Source organism: Pseudochaenichthys georgianus, chromosome 4 (genome assembly GCF_902827115.2).
Source record: "Pseudochaenichthys georgianus chromosome 4, fPseGeo1.2, whole genome shotgun sequence".
Classification (NCBI taxonomy): Eukaryota; Metazoa; Chordata; class Actinopteri; order Perciformes; family Channichthyidae; genus Pseudochaenichthys; species Pseudochaenichthys georgianus.
The window spans coordinates 12571262-12590193 of record NC_047506.1 but is presented as its reverse complement, the minus strand read 5'-3'; the positions used below and the strand labels follow the sequence as shown (position 1 = coordinate 12590193).

General features: G+C 39.2%; 2 protein-coding genes across 2 annotated transcripts in view; both read right to left on the bottom strand.

Annotated features, from left to right (window-relative positions):
• Nucleotides 1-15969, bottom strand: part of LOC117445707 (afadin- and alpha-actinin-binding protein-like) — a 30072-nt gene extending 14103 nt beyond the window's left edge. The window contains exon 1 of the mRNA XM_034081523.1: nucleotides 15891-15969. The gene's annotated coding sequence lies outside the window, so the exon portion shown is untranslated. The remainder of the gene's footprint in view (nucleotides 1-15890) is intronic.
• A 1389-nt stretch (nucleotides 15970-17358) lies between these two features.
• The window catches only part of LOC117445549 (atrial natriuretic peptide receptor 2-like), a 52244-nt gene continuing 50670 nt past the window's right edge, over nucleotides 17359-18932 (bottom strand). The window contains exons 22-23 of the mRNA XM_034081289.1: nucleotides 18289-18380; nucleotides 17359-17469 (exon numbers count right to left, since the gene is read on the bottom strand). Coding sequence (XP_033937180.1) covers nucleotides 17359-17469; nucleotides 18289-18380 — 203 coding nt within the window. The remainder of the gene's footprint in view (nucleotides 17470-18288; nucleotides 18381-18932) is intronic.

Genomic DNA, 18932 nt, shown 5'->3' with positions numbered 1-18932 from the left:
CAGGCTACAGCCGTTGTGTATTTTATTATGTGAAGCACTAAATGGTTTTAGAAAAATATGGACTCTTTGTAGATATCTACTAAACTAAAGCAAATAAAGAGAGTAGGTCTATTCTACTGAGTGATATATATTTTACACACTGCTGCTTTCTGCACGGACCTCACAGCTGTTCTCACTGTAAACGTCGCGGTGCGATGAGAGCAGGTTCTCAAATAATATCCAGGGGATGCATGCAGAGCTGTCATTGGCTGAGATAAGTCCGGCCGTGCGTCACGCCTCCACCGTTCCCGGAAATGCATCCGCGGAGGAGCCGTGGAGGAACCATCAGTAGAGGCTTCTCAATACTCAAATTTCCCCTCCTCGACTCCCCTCCTCGACTCCCCTCCTCGAGACTTAGTCCCGCCCACAGGAGATGCGAGCGGAGGACCGAGGAGGGGAACCGAGGAGAGAGGAGGGGAAGCAGCAGACGTTTAAAGAAATGAGAACTCCTCTCCTCTGAGTGGTCATATTAAAGCGACGTCCGTTCATTATTACGTGGCAACAGCTGCATCAGCTGTCGAGTGTTTTGTCATATTTTATAATCTCTGTTAGATCATCTGAACATTGTTCCCCCAGATATTTACCTTGAATTCATTGAGAGTGCGGTATAATGAGACAATAACAGGCTACAGATGCGGACACACACACACAAATATATTTATATAAATATATGCAATTTAAAGTATGAGAGCACTCTCATAATAACGTAACACAATCAGAGACTGGATATATCCCCCCCCACTCTCTCTGGTCGCTGAAATGGGGAATTGAAATGACGGGCCAAAAGTTGTATTAAAAGTATTAAAAGTAAGCAGAGGACACCAAACCAACTAAGACCTGTCTGTCCTCCGCATCTGCGCACTGTACAACACACACCTACACACTGTACCACACACACACCTACACACTGTACCACACACACCTACAGCTCCTAAAGCATAATCAGGCTACAGCCGTTGTGTATTTTATTATGCGAAGCACTAAATGGTTTTAGAAAAATATCGACTCTTTGTTTGTATATATCTACTAAACTAAAGCAAATAAAGAGAATAATGTAGGCCTGTTATACTGAGTGATATATTTTACACACTGCTCTGCTTTCTGCAGGACCTCACAGCTGTTCTCACTGTAAACATCGCGTTGCGATGAGAGCAGTTTCTAAAATAATATCCAGGGGATGCATGCAGAGCTTTCATTGGCTGAGATAAGTCCGGCCGTGTGTCACGCCTCCACCGTTCCCGGAAATGCATCCGCGGAGGAGCCGTGGAGGAACCATCAGTGTATCCTCGGTTATAGCTCCTCCAGAGAGCCTCCTCGACGCTCGATCCTCGGTCCTCGGTGTGCATTTAGAGAAATGAGACGTCCTTCAAAATGGCGCGCTGAAATTCATTTCCGGGTCACTACCGGAGGACCGAGGAGTCGAGGAGTCGAGGAGGGGAAATTTGAGTATTGAGAAGCCTCTAGTGTATCCTCGGTTATAGCTCCTCCAGAGAGCCTCCTCGATGCTCGATCCTCGGTCCTCGGTGTGCATTTAGAGAAATGAGACGGCCTTCAAAATGGCGCGCTGAAATTCATTTCCGGGTCACTACCGGAGGACCGAGGAGTCGAGGAGGGGAAATTTGAGTATTGAGAAGCCTCTTCTGAATAGTTGTTTTTTGTCTTTCCAAAGGATTTGTTGACTGTGGCCCTTTCTCATTTCTCGAACTCCCCTCCTCGACTCCTATCCTCGATACTTAGTCCCGCCCACAGGAGATGCGAGCGGAGGAGCCGAGGAGGGGAACCGAGGAGAGAGGAGGGGAAGCAGCAGGCGGTTAGAGAAATGAGAACTCCTCTCCTCTGAGTGGTCATTTTAAAGAGACGTCCATTAATGATGACAGGAGGCAGCAGCCCTCTGTCTGACGGACAGATGTGTTCATGACCACTTATATATTTACTTTGATTCATTCACAGTGCGGTATAATGAGACAATAACAGGCTACAGATGCGGACACGCACACACACATATATATGTATATATTTATATAAATATATACAATTTCAGAATCAAACAGAGCACTCTCTAACTCGTAACACTATCAGAGACTGGATATATCCCCCTCTCCCCTCTGGTCGCTACAATGAGGAAAATAAATTACGGGCCAAAAGTTGTATTTACAAGTATTAAAAGTAAGCAGAGGACACCAAACCAACAGACCTGTCTGTCTGCTGCATCTACGCACACACTGTACCACACACACCTACACACTGTACCACACACACACACACACACACACACACACACACACACACACACACACACACACACACACACACACACACACACCACACACCCACATACAGCTCCTAAAACAGGCTACAGCCGTTGTGTATTTTATTGTGAAGCACTGAATGGTTTTAGAAAAATATCGACTCTTTGTTTGTAGATATCTACTAAACTAAAGCAAATAAAGAGAGTAGGTCTGTTATACTGAGCGATATATATTATACACACTGCTCTGCTTTCTGCAGGACCTCACAGCTGTTCTCACTGTAAACATCGCGTCGCGATGAAAGCAGTCATTGGCTGAGATAAGTCCGGCCGTGCGTCACGACTCTCTAGAGGCTTCTCAATACTCAAATTTCCCCTCCTCGACTCCTCGACTCCTCGGTCCTCCGGTAGTGACCCGGAAATGAATTTCAGCGCGCCATTTTGAAGGACGTCTCATTTCTCTAAATGCACACCGAGGACCGAGGATCGAGCGTCGAGGAGGCTCTCTGGAGGAGCTATAACCGAGGATACACTGATGGTTCCTCCACGGCTCCTCCGCGGATGCATTTCCGGGAACGGTGGAGGCGTGACACACGGCCGGACTTATCTCAGCCAATGACAGCTCTGCATGCATCCCCTGGATATTATTTTAGAAACTGCTCTCATCGCAACGCGATGTTTACAGTGAGAACAGCTGTGAGGTCCTGCAGAAAGCAGAGCAGTGTGTAAAATAAATATCACTCAGTATAACAGACCTACTCTCTTTATTTGCTTTAGTTTAGTAGATATATACAAACAAAGAGTCGATATTTTTCTAAGAACATTTAGTGCTTCACATACTAAAATACACAACGGCTGTAGCCTGATTATGCTTTAGGAGCTTAAGTGTGTATGGTACAGTGTGTGTGTGTGTGTGTGTGTGTGTGTGTGTGTGTGTGTGTGTGTGTGTGTGTGTGTGTGTGTGTGTGTGTGTGTGTGTGTGTGTGTGTGTGTGTGTGTGTGTGTGTGTGTGTGTGTGTGTGTGTGTGTGTGTGTGTGTGTGTGTGTGTGTGGTACAGTGTGTAGGTATGTCCTGTACAGTGTGTAGGTGTGTGTGTGGTACAGTGTGTGCGCAGATGCGGCGGACAGACAGGTCTCAGTTGGTTTGGTGTCCTCTGCTTACTTTTAATACTTGCAAATACAACTTTTGGCCCGTAATTTCAATTCCCCATTTCAGCGACCAGAGAGAGAGGGGGGGGGGGGGGGGGGATATATCCAGTCTCTGATTGTGTTACGTTATTATGAGAGTGCTCTCATACTTTAAATTGCATATATTTATATAAATATATTTGTGTGTGTGTGTCCGCATCTGTAGCCTGTTATTGTCTCATTATACCGCACTCTCAATGAATTCAAGGTAAATATGTGGGGGAACAATGTTCAGCTGATCTAACAGAGATTATAAAATATGACAAAACACTCGACAGCTGATGCAGCTGTTGCCACGTAATAATGAACGGACGTCGCTTTAATATGACCGCTCAGAGGAGAGGAGTTCTCATTTCTTTAAACGTCTGCTGCTTCCCCTCCTCTTTCCCCGGTTCCCCTCCTCGGTCCTCCGCTCGCATGTCCTGTGGGCGGGACTAAGTCTCGAGGAGGGGAGTCGAGGAGGGGAGTCGAGGAGGGGAAATTTGAGTATTGAGAAGCCTCTTTTGAAACATCTCTGTTCCCGGAAATGCATCCGCGAAGGAGCCGTAGAGGACCCATCAGTGTATCCTCGGTTAGAGCTCCTCCAGAGAGGCTCCTCGATGCTCGATGCTCGGTCCTCGACGTGCATTTAGAGAAATGGGATGTCCTTCAACATGGCGCGCTAAAATTCATTTCCGGGTCACTACCGGAGGACAGAGGAGTCGAGGAGGGGGATTTGATGAAATGAGAAAGGGCCTGTGTCATTACCCGATCCGTCACCCTGCCCGATCGGTTCTGCGCATGTGCGAGAGGGTCCGCCATGTTGGACAACTCCGGACGGCAACACCAGATGGACACATGACACAGTGGCTTTTAGCAAAGCTCAAAAAGAAAACTCGAGAGAGATGAGTTATTGTTATTACAACGTGACTTCACTATTATTTAACAACTCTTTTTATTGGGTTCTTTTATTTGGGGTTAAGTACATTGTCAGAATAAGTGAGGAATGAATTTAACTTCTGTTAGACAGCCATATGCCATACATTTTTGCATACATTCACAGTAAATATGTATTCAGTATGATAGCTGTCTAACAGAAGTTAAATCTATTTCTCACTTATTCTGACAATGTACTTAACCCCAAATAAAAGAACCCAATAAAAAGAGTTGTTAAATAATAGTGAAGTCACGTTTTATAACAATAACTCATCTCTCTCGGTTTTTCTTTTTGAGCTTTGCTAAAAGCCACTGTGTCAAGTGTCCATCTGGTGTTGCCGTCCGGACTTCCGGACCATCTCGCACATGCGCAGAACCGATCGGGTAGGGTAACGCATAGATATATATAAACACTAGGGCTGCAGTCGGATAGTTTAAAAATCAGCTCCTAAGTTCTAACCCTATCGTCTATTCCTTGACCTCTGAGTGAAACGTCACGGGGTTAAGGGATAGTGGATAGGAGAATTCAAAAGGACTTATGAGAAGAGACTGCGGTACTTTAGAGAATCCGAATGCACTTTCACTATCCGACGTGTTTCTGATGCGCCAGCGGACGTCATTGTGTGCGTCTGCTGCTGTGGGGAAACCATGGAAACCACAGTTTTCTATACAGCGGACTACAACATGGATGTTTAATAAGAACGAGGGACTGCTGTGAACTCATCTAGAGACTCTGCACTGTGCTTTGATGCTGCTGCTTTGCTTTATGAACGTGGACAACAGAGAAACATATTCTTCATGACCAAAGTTGGAACTGAAATAAAAAAGGAAAGTGAAACTTATGCTCGTCTCCCTCTCCCTCCGGTCCACATTAATACAAATGATCCCAATACGTATGATTGTATGAACTAAAGATCTTAAAATCAATACAGATGTATTTATTATAAACGTTAGTCCTTAACATCTATCACTGTGTATATCACCATTCAAACATCTTTTAAAAGTTGAACAAACCCCACACAGCTCAGTAAAGACTGTGAAATGTTGACTTTATTTGATCATTTCAGTAAAAACTAACGTTCATATTTCTCTTTTTGATTATAATACTGATGAACGTTCAAAACAAAGCACATTGGCAACTTACCACCTACGTTTTAAAATGCTTAATAAGCACCGTAACTTTCATGATATCATTTCTCGGTCATAATCGGTTGTTTCCGTGAACGGCCGACTGTTGAGTGACGGCAAATGCTGCGGCTGCAAGGCATTGTGGGGCAGCATTTTCGCTTCTCCTGCCGGTTAGGGAGGTCCAGTGGTTCCTAAGCTAAAGGAGGTGATAAAGGAAGTTTGAAACCTCCTTTCCTATCATTCTCATCATTCTAGAGAATTCGAACGGCACTTATCATGGCTGCCACTGAGGGACTTCCGGGTCATTTCACTCCTTTAGGAAGGTTCCTAAGCTAAATGGACTATTCGACTTCAGCCTTCATGGCTCATGGGAGATTTTCCAGCGTAGCTGACTGGCCGCCATCTTGCTACAGTCAACAGTTACTCTGATTCGCGTTATGGTAGCTGTTGTAAGGTGAGTGATCTGCACAAAAATACTCTTAACTCGCTGAAATCTTGACTGATTTACAAACGGTTTGATTTATTATAAACATTATTAGCATGGCTATGATACAGGATGCTTGGACATGTTGAAATTGCAGCTTTTCTTTGTGTATGTGGTTGTATTTATTAGCTGGCTAATAACAAGAGGCTCTCAGTGAGACCTAGTATTACAAAGTTCACCCAGCAACTTTACACCAGTGGGAGAGGCAGAACTGCTCTTTCTTTTCAACATAACTTAAGTTACACATGATTTCTTCCAAGTGGTTTGGCTTGTTAAAAACATCTTGCATTATGATACAGGAATTTGCTGGCTTTGTGTTTACAGAAGTACCTGACTATGCCGGACTTGTGTGCAGCCTACGGATGCTCCAATCGCCGCTGTCTGCAAACAAGAACCCGTGGGATCACCACATATGTTTGTTTGCTCAGTCTAATAAACCCATAACATGGTTGTGAAAGAATACCAAAGCTGAGGCTGGACGATGATTGATTGTTAGTGTGCCATGTGTCACTGTGTGTCTTATTGGTTTTGTGGTATACTGTATTTTATTTTATTGTGTGCAAGACACATTTAAAACAAATAACCTTGAACCTTGAAGCCCCATCTCTCCCCACCTGCTCCTGCTTCCTACATCCCCTCCACACCACACCAAGTTGTTCTTCTTAATAATAATAATACATTTATGTTGGGGGGCTGCCTTTCATAACACCCAAGGACACCTTACAGGGGCATAGGGGCAATATAGGGAACAATTTAAACAGTGGATTTTGTGATATATCAGCCGGGGTGAGTCAAGACAAACCACAAATGGACTACAAAAGGACACAGAAGGACACATGGTACAGTTTATATTATTCTTGGTCTTTTTCCAATAACATATTTCAAAGGTTCTGGATTTGTTTACAAATCTAGAAACTAAATACAAAACTAGGATGATATGAAGATCTCATGTCAAAAATAATTGTGATAAATTAGACAGAACTGGCCTGTCTGTGAGCACATTTTATGTTGGTTTGGTTCTTCTGATAAAGGTGTGAATATCTAAATAATATACCAACATATGCTAAATTAACAACTCTTGGCTTACAGAGTGGTAACATGAGACCGATTTTTATATATAAAATATAAATGTATTTTAATTTTATAATTTATTTTAAATATTGACAATATAATAAAATAAATGGAAATATATACACCGGCAAATATTTAATATAAATACCTTGTGTGTGTGTATAGCTATTGCTTTATCTGATTAATGTTATTTTCATATGAAAGTCCATGATTATAAGTATGCAGTATCATAACTACATCTTTGATGTTTATAAAAAACCAAACCGTTTGAAAATCGGTTGAAAATTGATCAAGCTATGGTTATTTGAATAGTAAACCATAATGTTATGAATGAGAGCACTGCCTGTAGCAAGATGGCGGCCAAGTGGCAACGTCGGTTTCCATTGGCCAGCAGCGCGTGTGAGCCATCTAGTGTTTATATATATCTATGCCTACACCGGTGCAAACCACCACTCAGGACACCTCCACTGTCAGTACAGGAAGTGACGATTCTGACGCGTTTTTTTGGGGTGCCCCCCCACGGCCTGTGTCCAGCCCCCCCCCACACTCATCCATATATTAACGAATTTTGACAATTTTTGTTGCATTTTTCTCCTCTCACTGATCGAATGGCAAACGCGACCCACTGTCGGAGGGCCTCCGCGCCGGCCGATATGAAGCGTGACCAAGACGCACCGTCCAGGGGTCCCACGGGTCCGCAGCGGGGTGGAGGTTCCCAGCTGGAACCTCCCCACCTCCGCCGCGGTGCACCCGACAAACACGGTTGTTTCTCGAACCTTCCACTGTTGTCTAGCGGGCGTAACTAAAATACAAGATGTCGTATTTAATTTTATATAAATAAATATATATATCTATATAGATAGATATATAGATAATAAGTGTCAGGGCTATTTTATTTTGTATTTGCGTGCATTTCCTGTTTGGAAAGCGGCACTCTACTGATAGTGGTGATTTTATTTTGGAATTCTTAGCGTGCACTTCCTGTACTGACAGTGGAGGTGTCCTGAGAGTGGAGGTCTGCACCGGAACTGTCCTGAGAGTGGAGGTCTGCAGGCAGAGCCCTCTGTAATTTTTCCGAAATTATGGTTGCGTTCCAATAGTCCATTTAGCTTAGGAACCTTCCTAACGGAGTGAAATTACCCGGAAGTACGTCACTGGCAGCCATGATAAGTGCCGTTCCAATTCTCTAAATGAAAGGAAAGGAGGTTTCAAACTTCCTTTATAACCTCCTTTAGCTTAGGAACCACTGGACCTCCACACAGCAGCTTTACGGTACGTCCACACAGCAGCTTCAGAAGCAACTTCCAACGCTTCTCTGCCCATTGACTTTGAATGGGGATGACGTCACTTTGCCTCGCTTGTCGCCAAACTGCATTGTGGAGGAGCGAAGCGAAGATTTCCAGGATGTCCAGGATTTCCAGGATTCCAAAGTTGAGCAATGTTCAACTTTTGAAGCTGAGCTGGAAGCGCCAGCCAATCAAACACGTTTATGCAAATCTGACAGTAGAAGCGCTAGCCAATCAAACCGCGTGTAAGCAGGGAGAGCCAGACCGCAGTTCATTTCCGCATATTCCAAACGAGAAATTACGGTAGCAAATCACCCGGTTCTTTACGACCAGAACTATTAACGGGATACAAACAGGAGGAACCAGGCATGGAGGGAGGTGGCTGAGACAGTGGGTGAAACTGGTAGGTTTTCGCCTGTTTGGGGAGTTTATATATATATATATTGCTCGCATAAAATCCCCGGGGTTTTTTACTTTGTATGTCGGGGGCGGGAGATTCATGTGATTGGTTGTTGGTCGCATTGCTCGCAAAAAATCCCCAAGCTGTCAGACACGCCCAGCTTCATGATGTTCAAGATTTTTGAAAAGCTGCTGTGTGGACGTACCGTTAGACGAATCTTCCACCGCTTCCAATGCTTCTCTGCCCATTGACTTTGAATGGGGATGACGTCACTTTGCCTCGCTTTTCGCCAAACTGCATTGTGGGGGAGCGAAGCAAAGATTTCCAGGATTTCCAGGATTCAAAAGTTGAGCAATGTTCAACTTTTGAAGCTGAGCTGGAAGCGTCCAGCTCCAACATTTTCAAAAATTTTGAAAAGCTGCTGTGTGGACGTACCGTAACCGAAAGGAGAGGAGAAAATGCTGCCCCACAATGCATTGCAGCCGCAGCATTTGCGTCACACAACAGTCGGCCGTTCACGGAAACAAACGATTATGACGGAGACATTTTATCATGAAAGTTACGGTGCTTATTAAGCATTTTAAAACGTATGTGGTAAGTTGCCAAAGTGCTTTGTTTTGAACGTTCATCAGTATTATAATCAAAAAGAGAAATATGAACGTTAGTTTTTACTGAAATGATCAAATAAAGTCAACATCTCACTGAGCTGTGTGGGGTTTGTTCAACTTTTAAAAGATGTTTGAATGGTGATATACACAGTGATAGATGTTAAGGACTAACGTTTATAATAAATACATTTGTATTGATTTTAAGATATTTTCATAGTTCATACAATCATACGTATTCCAACTTTGGTCATGAAGAATATGTTTCTCTGTTGTCCACGTTCATAAAGCATAAAGTAACAGCATCAGAGCACGGTGCAGAGTCTCTAGATGAGTTTACAGTAGTCCCTCGTTCTTATTAAACATCACATGTTGTAGTCCGCTGTATAGAAAACTGTATTTTCCATAGTTTCCCCACAGCAGCAGACGCACATTCATGACATCCGCTGGCGCATCATAAACACGTCGGATAGTGAAAGTGCATTCGGATTCTCTAAAGTACCGCAGTCTCTTCTCCTAAATCCTTTTGAATTCTCCTATCCACTATCCCTTAACCCCGTGACGTTTCACTCAGAGGTCAAGGAATAGGAGATAGGGTTAGAACTGAGGAGCTGATTTTTGGATAATCTGAACGCAACCAAGGTCCCATGGAGGTCCACCGGAAGGGGAGGGACTTCGCCACTCGATAACATTTCCAAAGGTTTGTGGTCCTTATGGGCCATGTATGATGTGCTTTTAATTGTATGTGCATTTTAGACGATAATGGCACTTTGTAAAGTTGCACACAACAGTTCACTTGCATTCTCTTTTGGTACACAATATAAAACAAGAACCATGTTTTTAGTTGAGTACTGTGGATGAGTTGAGGAGTACAGTGTGCAGATGCTGGTTTGTAGTCTGGCAGGCCAGAAAAGGCTGTTACGTTTGCAAAAACAAAAACTATTTTTGTCACATTATTTAAGTAAAATATTTCCTGAAAGCTAAAAACAAAACCCAGGAATAGCCTTGTACAGACTTGTAAGTCTGTTTTGTTAATGTCATTAATGACAATGTGTAACCTTAATCAACCCTGTCTCCTAAAAATTACGTTCCCACAGAACTAAACTGCATTCTCAATTACGTTTAGCTAGAAACGTATTTTCTCCCACGTTACGTTTGTTATGAACGTATCTCAAATACGTTTATTTTCTACATATCTTCTAGAAGCATATTTTCTTCCACGTTACGTTAGTTATGAATGTAACTTAAATACGTTTATTTTCTACATATCTTTGCCATTTATTGTCTTGCTTATAATGATGATAATAGTCATTTATAAATATCATTTTAGAGCACACCTTTGAAATCGACAATCGGGCTCGATATATGGTTAAATTAAAATCAGTAGGCGAGGCTGTAATTTCGCCAGCTGTTACTCTCATGAGCGAGGCAGAACATAATAGTTTTAACATGCCAAAAAGCTGCTGTGTCGTTTATTGCACCTCAAACATTAAAACAAATCCAGAGTTACGTGTTTCTGTACTTCCTCTAAGAAGAAAGGACAGTAACAGAAGATCTCTGTGGCTTCAGGCTTGATCGCCGTTCAAATGACAGCGCTGGTTTCCCCAAAAGTGGGCGGGGCTGTAAAGTGAAGTAGATTTACTCTCATCTATTATTCAAAACCATTCTATTTATTCTAACGTAAATTACATGCCAGTGTTTTATCTTTTATTTATTTGTTTTTATTTTAAATCGTATAATGTCGGACTTTTTTTCCGTCTGTGAGGAAAAGAAATGGGGCTCAGAGCCTCAAAATACTGAAATCTGTATTTTTTAAAATCTTTTCCTTCTAATTTATTATTCTTTTCTAAATAACACACTGTTATTTACTCAACAATAACACACAATTATCCTTGTTTTTATTTATTCATTTAATTCTATAATCTTGGGCTTTTTAGCCGTAAATAAAGTCACCGGAAACAGACGGGACATTTTGAGCGATACACACCACAAACCCACTAAACTGATTACCCAAGATCCTCAGCTTGAAGCTTGTTGATTGGATGTTTTAGCCGCAATGCACGCTGGGATATGGTGTTGATATGATATGGAGATATGATATCCGACAACGAAAAATAAAATAATACCTAATTCAGAGTGTGCTTGCTTTTCTCTTTGGAAGTCATCACATAACGGCATTGTAATACACGGTTCGGCTGCATTACATATTACACATCTGCCGTAATTCTTTATTTATAGAGAGAGACAAACAGGAGAACTGCTGCCAAAACTGAATACTTGACGTGGATCATAAATATATCAACAATTAAACAACACCTTCAATTTCTTTTCACAAAATACGTCTCCTTGCAGTATCAATAGTAATTCGGCTGACTTTTATATTTGATCCAATTGGTATATAGGTTATATTTACACCATAACGGTGCACAGCTGATCGAAAAGGACTTGTAGTTTTTAAAGATATTACTGATTTTCTTTGAATATAAGAATCTAAATACTGAGTTGAGAGAATAGTCAGGGGATTTGGGTGATGGGAGACACATCTATGGAATCACAATTTCAATAGCTTACTATTAAATGACGGATAGCCTATGCCTTTCTGTCTGTGATGTTTTACAAATCAGATATTAATGTGTATAAGTAAAACAAGAGAAATAGTATAGCAATATCCTGTAAAATTATGTAAAAACATGAATAAAACTACACATCTTCAGATGTTATACATAAGTGTCTACACTAATAATACAAAGTTATTATTAGTATGCTGTGTGTACCTTGTGTGCACCGCCTAGTGGTTAAAGCATGTTATTGAATTATTTTTGTTGAATAATCTTATTTGATCAAAACAATATTAAGAGTACATACTTTCATAGGGGGAAAGTAGAAGGTCAATGATAGAAATATAGAATATAAAAAGTCAAGAAGATACTAAGTGATCTCTACAATAAAACAGTTTAGTGCTGGATGTACAAAGATATTAATAGGAGGATGTGCAAAACAGAAAAACGAATTAACCTTTATTAACACATTAAAAAATACTTTAGGTTAAGGTCTTCTTTTAAACAAGAAAAAAGCTCTGGGGGTATCTATCTACAGATGAATATTAAGCCTGACAAAGTACTTAACGTCTAAAATATTGCTTTCCTGCAATGTTAACTATGTTGAAACACTTATTTTAAATGATATTATACACATTAATTATACTCTTATGTATGTAGATAGAATAAGAAATGTGCAGAATATGACAGTTTAATGGTGGAGGTATACAGTACACACATATTGATAGATGTCTGTTGAGGAACCTGCGACCCAAGTTGTGTATAAGATCAATACACCTTAGAAAACCTTGACATCTTGAAAGGGATGTGCAAAATAGCCATTATACAGTTTTTAATTAACTATTAGTAGAGAATAACGAGTAATGAATATACTTTATAAAGATCTGCAGATAAATGTTTAGTCTTCTCAAGCACCAACTATCAAATATCTCTCCTGATTGTTGGCACTTGACAATCACCTTACCTGAATTTTACTCAGGTGTAACTAAAGTCTGCTTTAAGGGTTGTTTATATTTCACATAATTAATCAGAATCTGCAAAGTAACTAAACTAAATGTAGTGGAGTAAAAATACCAGGTTAACCTCTGAATTGTAGTGGAGTAGAATTACAAAGTAACAATGAGCTGTCGTGTGGGTATATATTAATGCTGCCCATTATGGATACAAGCGATTTTCACCCATTTAGTAATTACATGTTTTAAATGTGTACACATCAATGTGTTTCCTATCGCCTAAACCTCCAGGGCTGTACACAGTTTAATACTGTCAACTTCTACATTTGGGAAAAACGTCTTTTAAAACTACAATTCCCAGTAGAGACGTGCCATAGAGAACATGTTGCGAAACACAATAGCCAGCATGTGTAGTTCTGGTGGGGCGTTCGAGTCCAGTTTTGAATAGTCTGCCGTGGTTTCGTTCCATTTCAAAGAGCTTGACGCTCTGCGTAACCTTGGCGCAACATCACGGGGTTTGTCAACGGGACTGTAGTCCCAAACGATAGCTGGGGATTATGGGTAGTGTAGTGTCTTGGGCCATCCTAAATCTCGAAATGTCCCGTCTGTTTCTGGTGACTTTATTTACGGCTAAAAAGCATGCTAAAATGCCCAAGATTATAGAATTAAACGAATAAATAAAAACAAGGATAATTGTGTGCTATTGTTGAGTAAATAACAGTGTGTTATTTAGAAAAGAATAACAAATTAGAAGGAAGAGATTTTAAAAAATACAGATTTCAGTATTTTGAATCTCGAAACCCCATTTCTTTTCCTCAAAGACGACAAAAAAAGTCCGACATTATACGATTTAAAATAAAAACAAATAAATAAAAAGATAAAACACTGGCATGTAATACGTTAGAATAAATAGAATGGTTTTGAATAATAGATGAGAGTAAATCTACTTCACTTTACAGCCCCGCCCACTTTTGGGGAAACCAACGCTGTCATTTGAACGGCGATCAAGCCTGAAGCCACAGAGCTCTTCTGTTACTGTCCTTTCTTCTTAGAGGAAGTACAGAAACACGTAACTCTGGATTTGTTTTAATGTTTGAGGTGCAATGAACGACACAGCAGCTTTTTGGCATGTTAAAACTATTATGTTCTGCCTCGCACATGAGAGTAACAGCTGGCGAAATTACAGCCTCGCCTACTGATTTTAATTTAACCATATATCGAGCCCGATTGTCGATTTCAAAGGTGTGCTCTAAAATGATATTTATAAATGACTATTATCATCATTATAAGCAAGACAATAAATGGCAAAGATATGTAGAAAATAAACGTATTTCAGATACGTTCATAAGGAACGTAACCTGGGAGAAAACATGTTTCTAGAAGATATGTAGAAAATAAACGTATTTGAGATACGTTCATAACTATGGAAGCCCATTTCCGCCACTTGAAAAAAATAAAATCCCCATGAAAAGTAATAATTATGAGATAAAAAAGTCGAAATAATGAGATAAAAAGTCATAATTATGAGATAAAAAGTCATAATAATGAGATAAAAAGTCATAATTATGAGATAAGAAAGTCGAAATTATGAGATAAAAAGTCATAATAATGAGATAAAAAGTCATAATTATGAGATAAAAAAGTCGAAATAATGAGATAAAAAGTCATAATTATGAGATAAAAAGTCATAATAATGAGATAAAAAGTCATAATTATGAGATAAGAAAGTCGAAATAATGAGATAAAAAGTCATAATTATGAGATAAAAAGTCATAATAATGAGATAAGAAAGTCGAAATAATGAGATAAAAAGTCATAATTATGAGATAAAAAGTCATAATTATGAGATAAGAAGTGCGCATGCGCTGCAGTGGCGCTGTCTTTAAAGGTCCCTTCATCACCTTGCTGCTCTCCACCATGCAAACGGCATCTAGTCCTAAATAAGGTAACTATTACAGGTGACTTTTGTAAATGTTAGATGTTACATATAGCCTATATTGCAGCTAAACTACAACAATGCAGTTTATAGCTTTGACATTACCTGTTATGAATATAATATATATATAATATATATGCCTATAGTTGTGTGGTAACGTTCACGGGTTAGAGTTAGAGCAACTCACAGCAGCAGTATGCCTACACTATTGTCATTAGTGGCGTATAGTTCATAACAGGTAATGTCAAAGCTATGAACTGCATTGTTGTAGTTCATAGCTGCATAGGCTATATGTAACATCTAACATTTACAAAAGTCACCTGTAATAGTTACCTTATTTAGGACTAGATAGATGCTGTTTGCATGGTGGAGAGCAGCAAGGTGATGAAGGGACCTTTAAAGACAGCGCCACTGCAGCGCATGCGCACTTCTTATCTCATAATTATGACTTTTTATCTCATTATTTCGACTTTCTTATCTCATTATTATGACTTTCTATCTCATTATTTCGACTTTCTTATCTCATAATTATGACTTTTTATCTCATTATTTCGACTTTTTTATCTCATAATTATGACTTTTTATCTCATTATTATGACTTTTTATCTCATTATTTCGACTTTCTTATCTCATAATTATGACTTTTTATCTCATTATTTCGACTTTTTTATCTCATTATTATGACTTTTTATCTCATTATTTCGACTTTTTTATCTCATAATTATGACTTTTCATGGGGATTTTATTTTTTTCAAGTGGCGGAAATGGGCTTCCATACATAACAAACGTAACGTGGGAGAAAATACGTTTCTAGCTAAACGTAATTGAGAATGCAGTTTAGTTCTGTGGGAACGTAATTTTTAGGAGACAGGGTTGCCTTAATGCATGATCAGCACACCGTTCACTCAAAAGATCATGTTTTGGTTTAAATCAAAATAAAGCAAAACAAACATTAAGCTGTTCCTTTATAGTACACAGCAGTCGGTCAACTTGACATTGAAACCAAGTCTCAGCAAAACAAGCTGACTAGTTTCAATATGTTAATAAAAAGAGAATACAAAAATGTGTCGCTTACATACTTAACGTTGCAGTTGTAAGCGTTCCCCCCAAATGTCTGCTCCTAGCTTCCCGATCCAGCAGCTCCTGAAGCCATGTCGGTCCGAATGACAGTCCACTCCAGTGCACGCAAACCAAACAGCACGCTAATTGGCTGGTTCGTTGTCTAGCAACGGTACACGGCTCAATATGATTGGCTCTTGGCTGTATAAGGTATTTCAAGTGTTTTGAAGTGCAATTCTTTTTTATTAAGCGTTTTAATGATGACTTAAGCTTAGTATTAAAACAGTCGAATAAACACAATTATGACCTTGGGTAACTTTAATGCAATTTTAACAATGAATATAAAAAACAATACAATAAAATTGCTTATTACACGGTACAGTAAGAACACCCTAGCTTCTGCAGACTGTACATTCTTAATTGACAAAAGTAATACATTAAGGATTTAAATCATAATCTACTAACCTATTCTACATCAACAACAACAAGACTGAATCAAATAAATAAATAAATACAAAAGTGGTTATAAAAAAGACAAAAGCCACTAGATAAATGCACATTTACAAATTGACAGAGGTAAATGTTAAAATATGAATGAATAGATATTCTATTTTTTATAACCCTCTCTTCAGTAACATAAATAAGGTAACATACATAATATATAATACAACTTTAACATTACCTTAACAGTGTTTCTCTACAGGTCAGAATGTAACCTCTGAGTGTGTGAAGCAGATTTGACTCCAAAATAGGCTACTTGTACACACATTTTAAGGACAATTTAGGCATTAAAATACATAATGATTTATCTTAGCAGAAAAAAAACAAATTTAAACTAATAGCGTTATGACTCAGTTTTTCTATTTCCAAGATGCAACATGTGTAAAACTGGTGCCATAATTGTAATACAAATCAATATTTATTATTTATACCAATGATTGTCCTGTGCAAAAGGATACCAGTTTGATCTGTGAGGATTCAGATGGAGTTTATCTAAGCAATAAGCTATACAGTTTAATGTATTTATTGTAAAAGATCTTACATTTCAGGCAGTGAATATCCCCTTTACCTTTAATTTTCAAGTGCCTTAGATTGCAAAAATATAAATAAAGCTAAATATGAGTATAATGATAATGTGCAATTTAAAACAGAAAGCATTTGCCCAACTCTGGCATGATTCTCTGCATAATCTTCTTTTTTTTTGGAGACATTTCTAGTAACTTCTACAAGGTATTATCAGAGGGTTTTTCATCATCACATCTTGTCCCAACAATGGAGCCGTGATACTGACAAACACTTTTAAACACTTGATTGGTAACATCTATTGGATTTACAGTACAGTATGACATTAAATTCATAGTAAACTTTTAGTATCAGTATTTCTGCGCATTTAATCTCAATATACTTTACTGGACAATTTAAAGTGCACAACACAATGCCTGACCAGTTCATATACAGTTATGATCACATTTTCAGCTTGACCCAGAGCTAGTCACTAACGGACACAGGGAATCCTGAGGAAGCAGATGTATTGAGCAGTGGGTCTGTGAAGTCGTCTCTCTTTGCTTCAAGCCACCAGGTTGTCATGTCTCCTTTTCCCTGTTTGGTCAAGAACAAATGAAAGAGTGTTTGAGAGAGAGAAGAGAGTCATATTGCAAAGCATGTGTCCCTTTGAATTTTAAATAAAGCCATTAGGGTTGAAGGGGGGGGGGGGGGGAGAGCAGCAGCTGGGGCCACACCTTAACAAGACATCACAAGTGTCAGCCGCCCTGTCCGCTGGGACTGAGAAGAAACCCCTCCCCATAATCACACTGGCACTACCCAGAGAAAGGTCTTAAATTACAGCTGGGGTATAGGAGCTGGATCATACAAACCTTCAATACAAGCACAGAAAATAACAGACACACCCAGTATATTTTCACTTGGATGGAAGTTTTGAACTTTCCTGTGATCTTTTTTCTCGGACTCACAAATCCCTTGTCTTAATATTTGCAGATGGACATTTGCTTTAAGCTATGATCTGGCAGATACGTTTTCTTCTCTTTTTTAGATTAATGTATTTGTATGCATTATCCTTGTTCAATAAAGATATAATAATAGGGAGGCTATCATCTTGATTATGTTTCTCGCTGCATCTATTAGTCTTTCATAGATTCTACAGCATATACCAAAGAATGAAAGGGCATAAAGTGCAACAGTCCTGCAATAGATCCTGATTGATACTGTAGGACTTTGATTCACAAAATAATAGAAATACGTGTCTGCATAACACAAACAAATAAAAGGGTTTAAAAGCCACTCTACAAATGAGATGTACACATTTGTTTAAATATTGATAAATAGATATTAAATGTTTTATTATCCTGTCTTCAGTAACATATATAAGGAAACATGCATACAGTAACAACACAACTTTACCTTAACATTAAATGTTCCTCTGCAGGTCAGAATGTAACCTTTGAGTGTGTGAAGCAGGTTGGCCGTGGCACCACTCACCTGGATCTTCAGTGCTGTAAACATAATTATAGAGAAATACTCAACATTTTATATTGCATAATATGAACAATGCATGCCTGATATTAATTGTTGCAGGAGTATGTTTTTTATTATCTGTTTGCATACTTATGTGTAATGTAGCCTGCACGGTTTATAAGCTTCATGCTTTAGTTTTAAAAATCAAAATGATTTGTATTACACTAGATGATCAATAGCCAATCAAAATAAAAAAGGTGATGGATTTATCTTGTAATATTTACAGTATAGTACAGTGGGGCAAAAAAGTATTTAGTCAGCCACCAATTGTGCAAGTTCTCCCACTTAAAAAGATGAGAGAGGCCTGTAATGTTCATCCTAGGTACACTTCAACTATGAGAGACAGAATGGGGGGAAAGAATCCAGGAAATCACATTGTAGGATTTTTAATGAATTAATTGGTAAATTCCTCGGTAAAATAAGTATTTGGTCACCTACAAACAAACAAGATTTCTGGCTCTCACAGACCTGTAACTTCTTCTTTAAGAGCCTCCTCTGTCCTCCACTCGTTAACTGTATTAATGGCACCT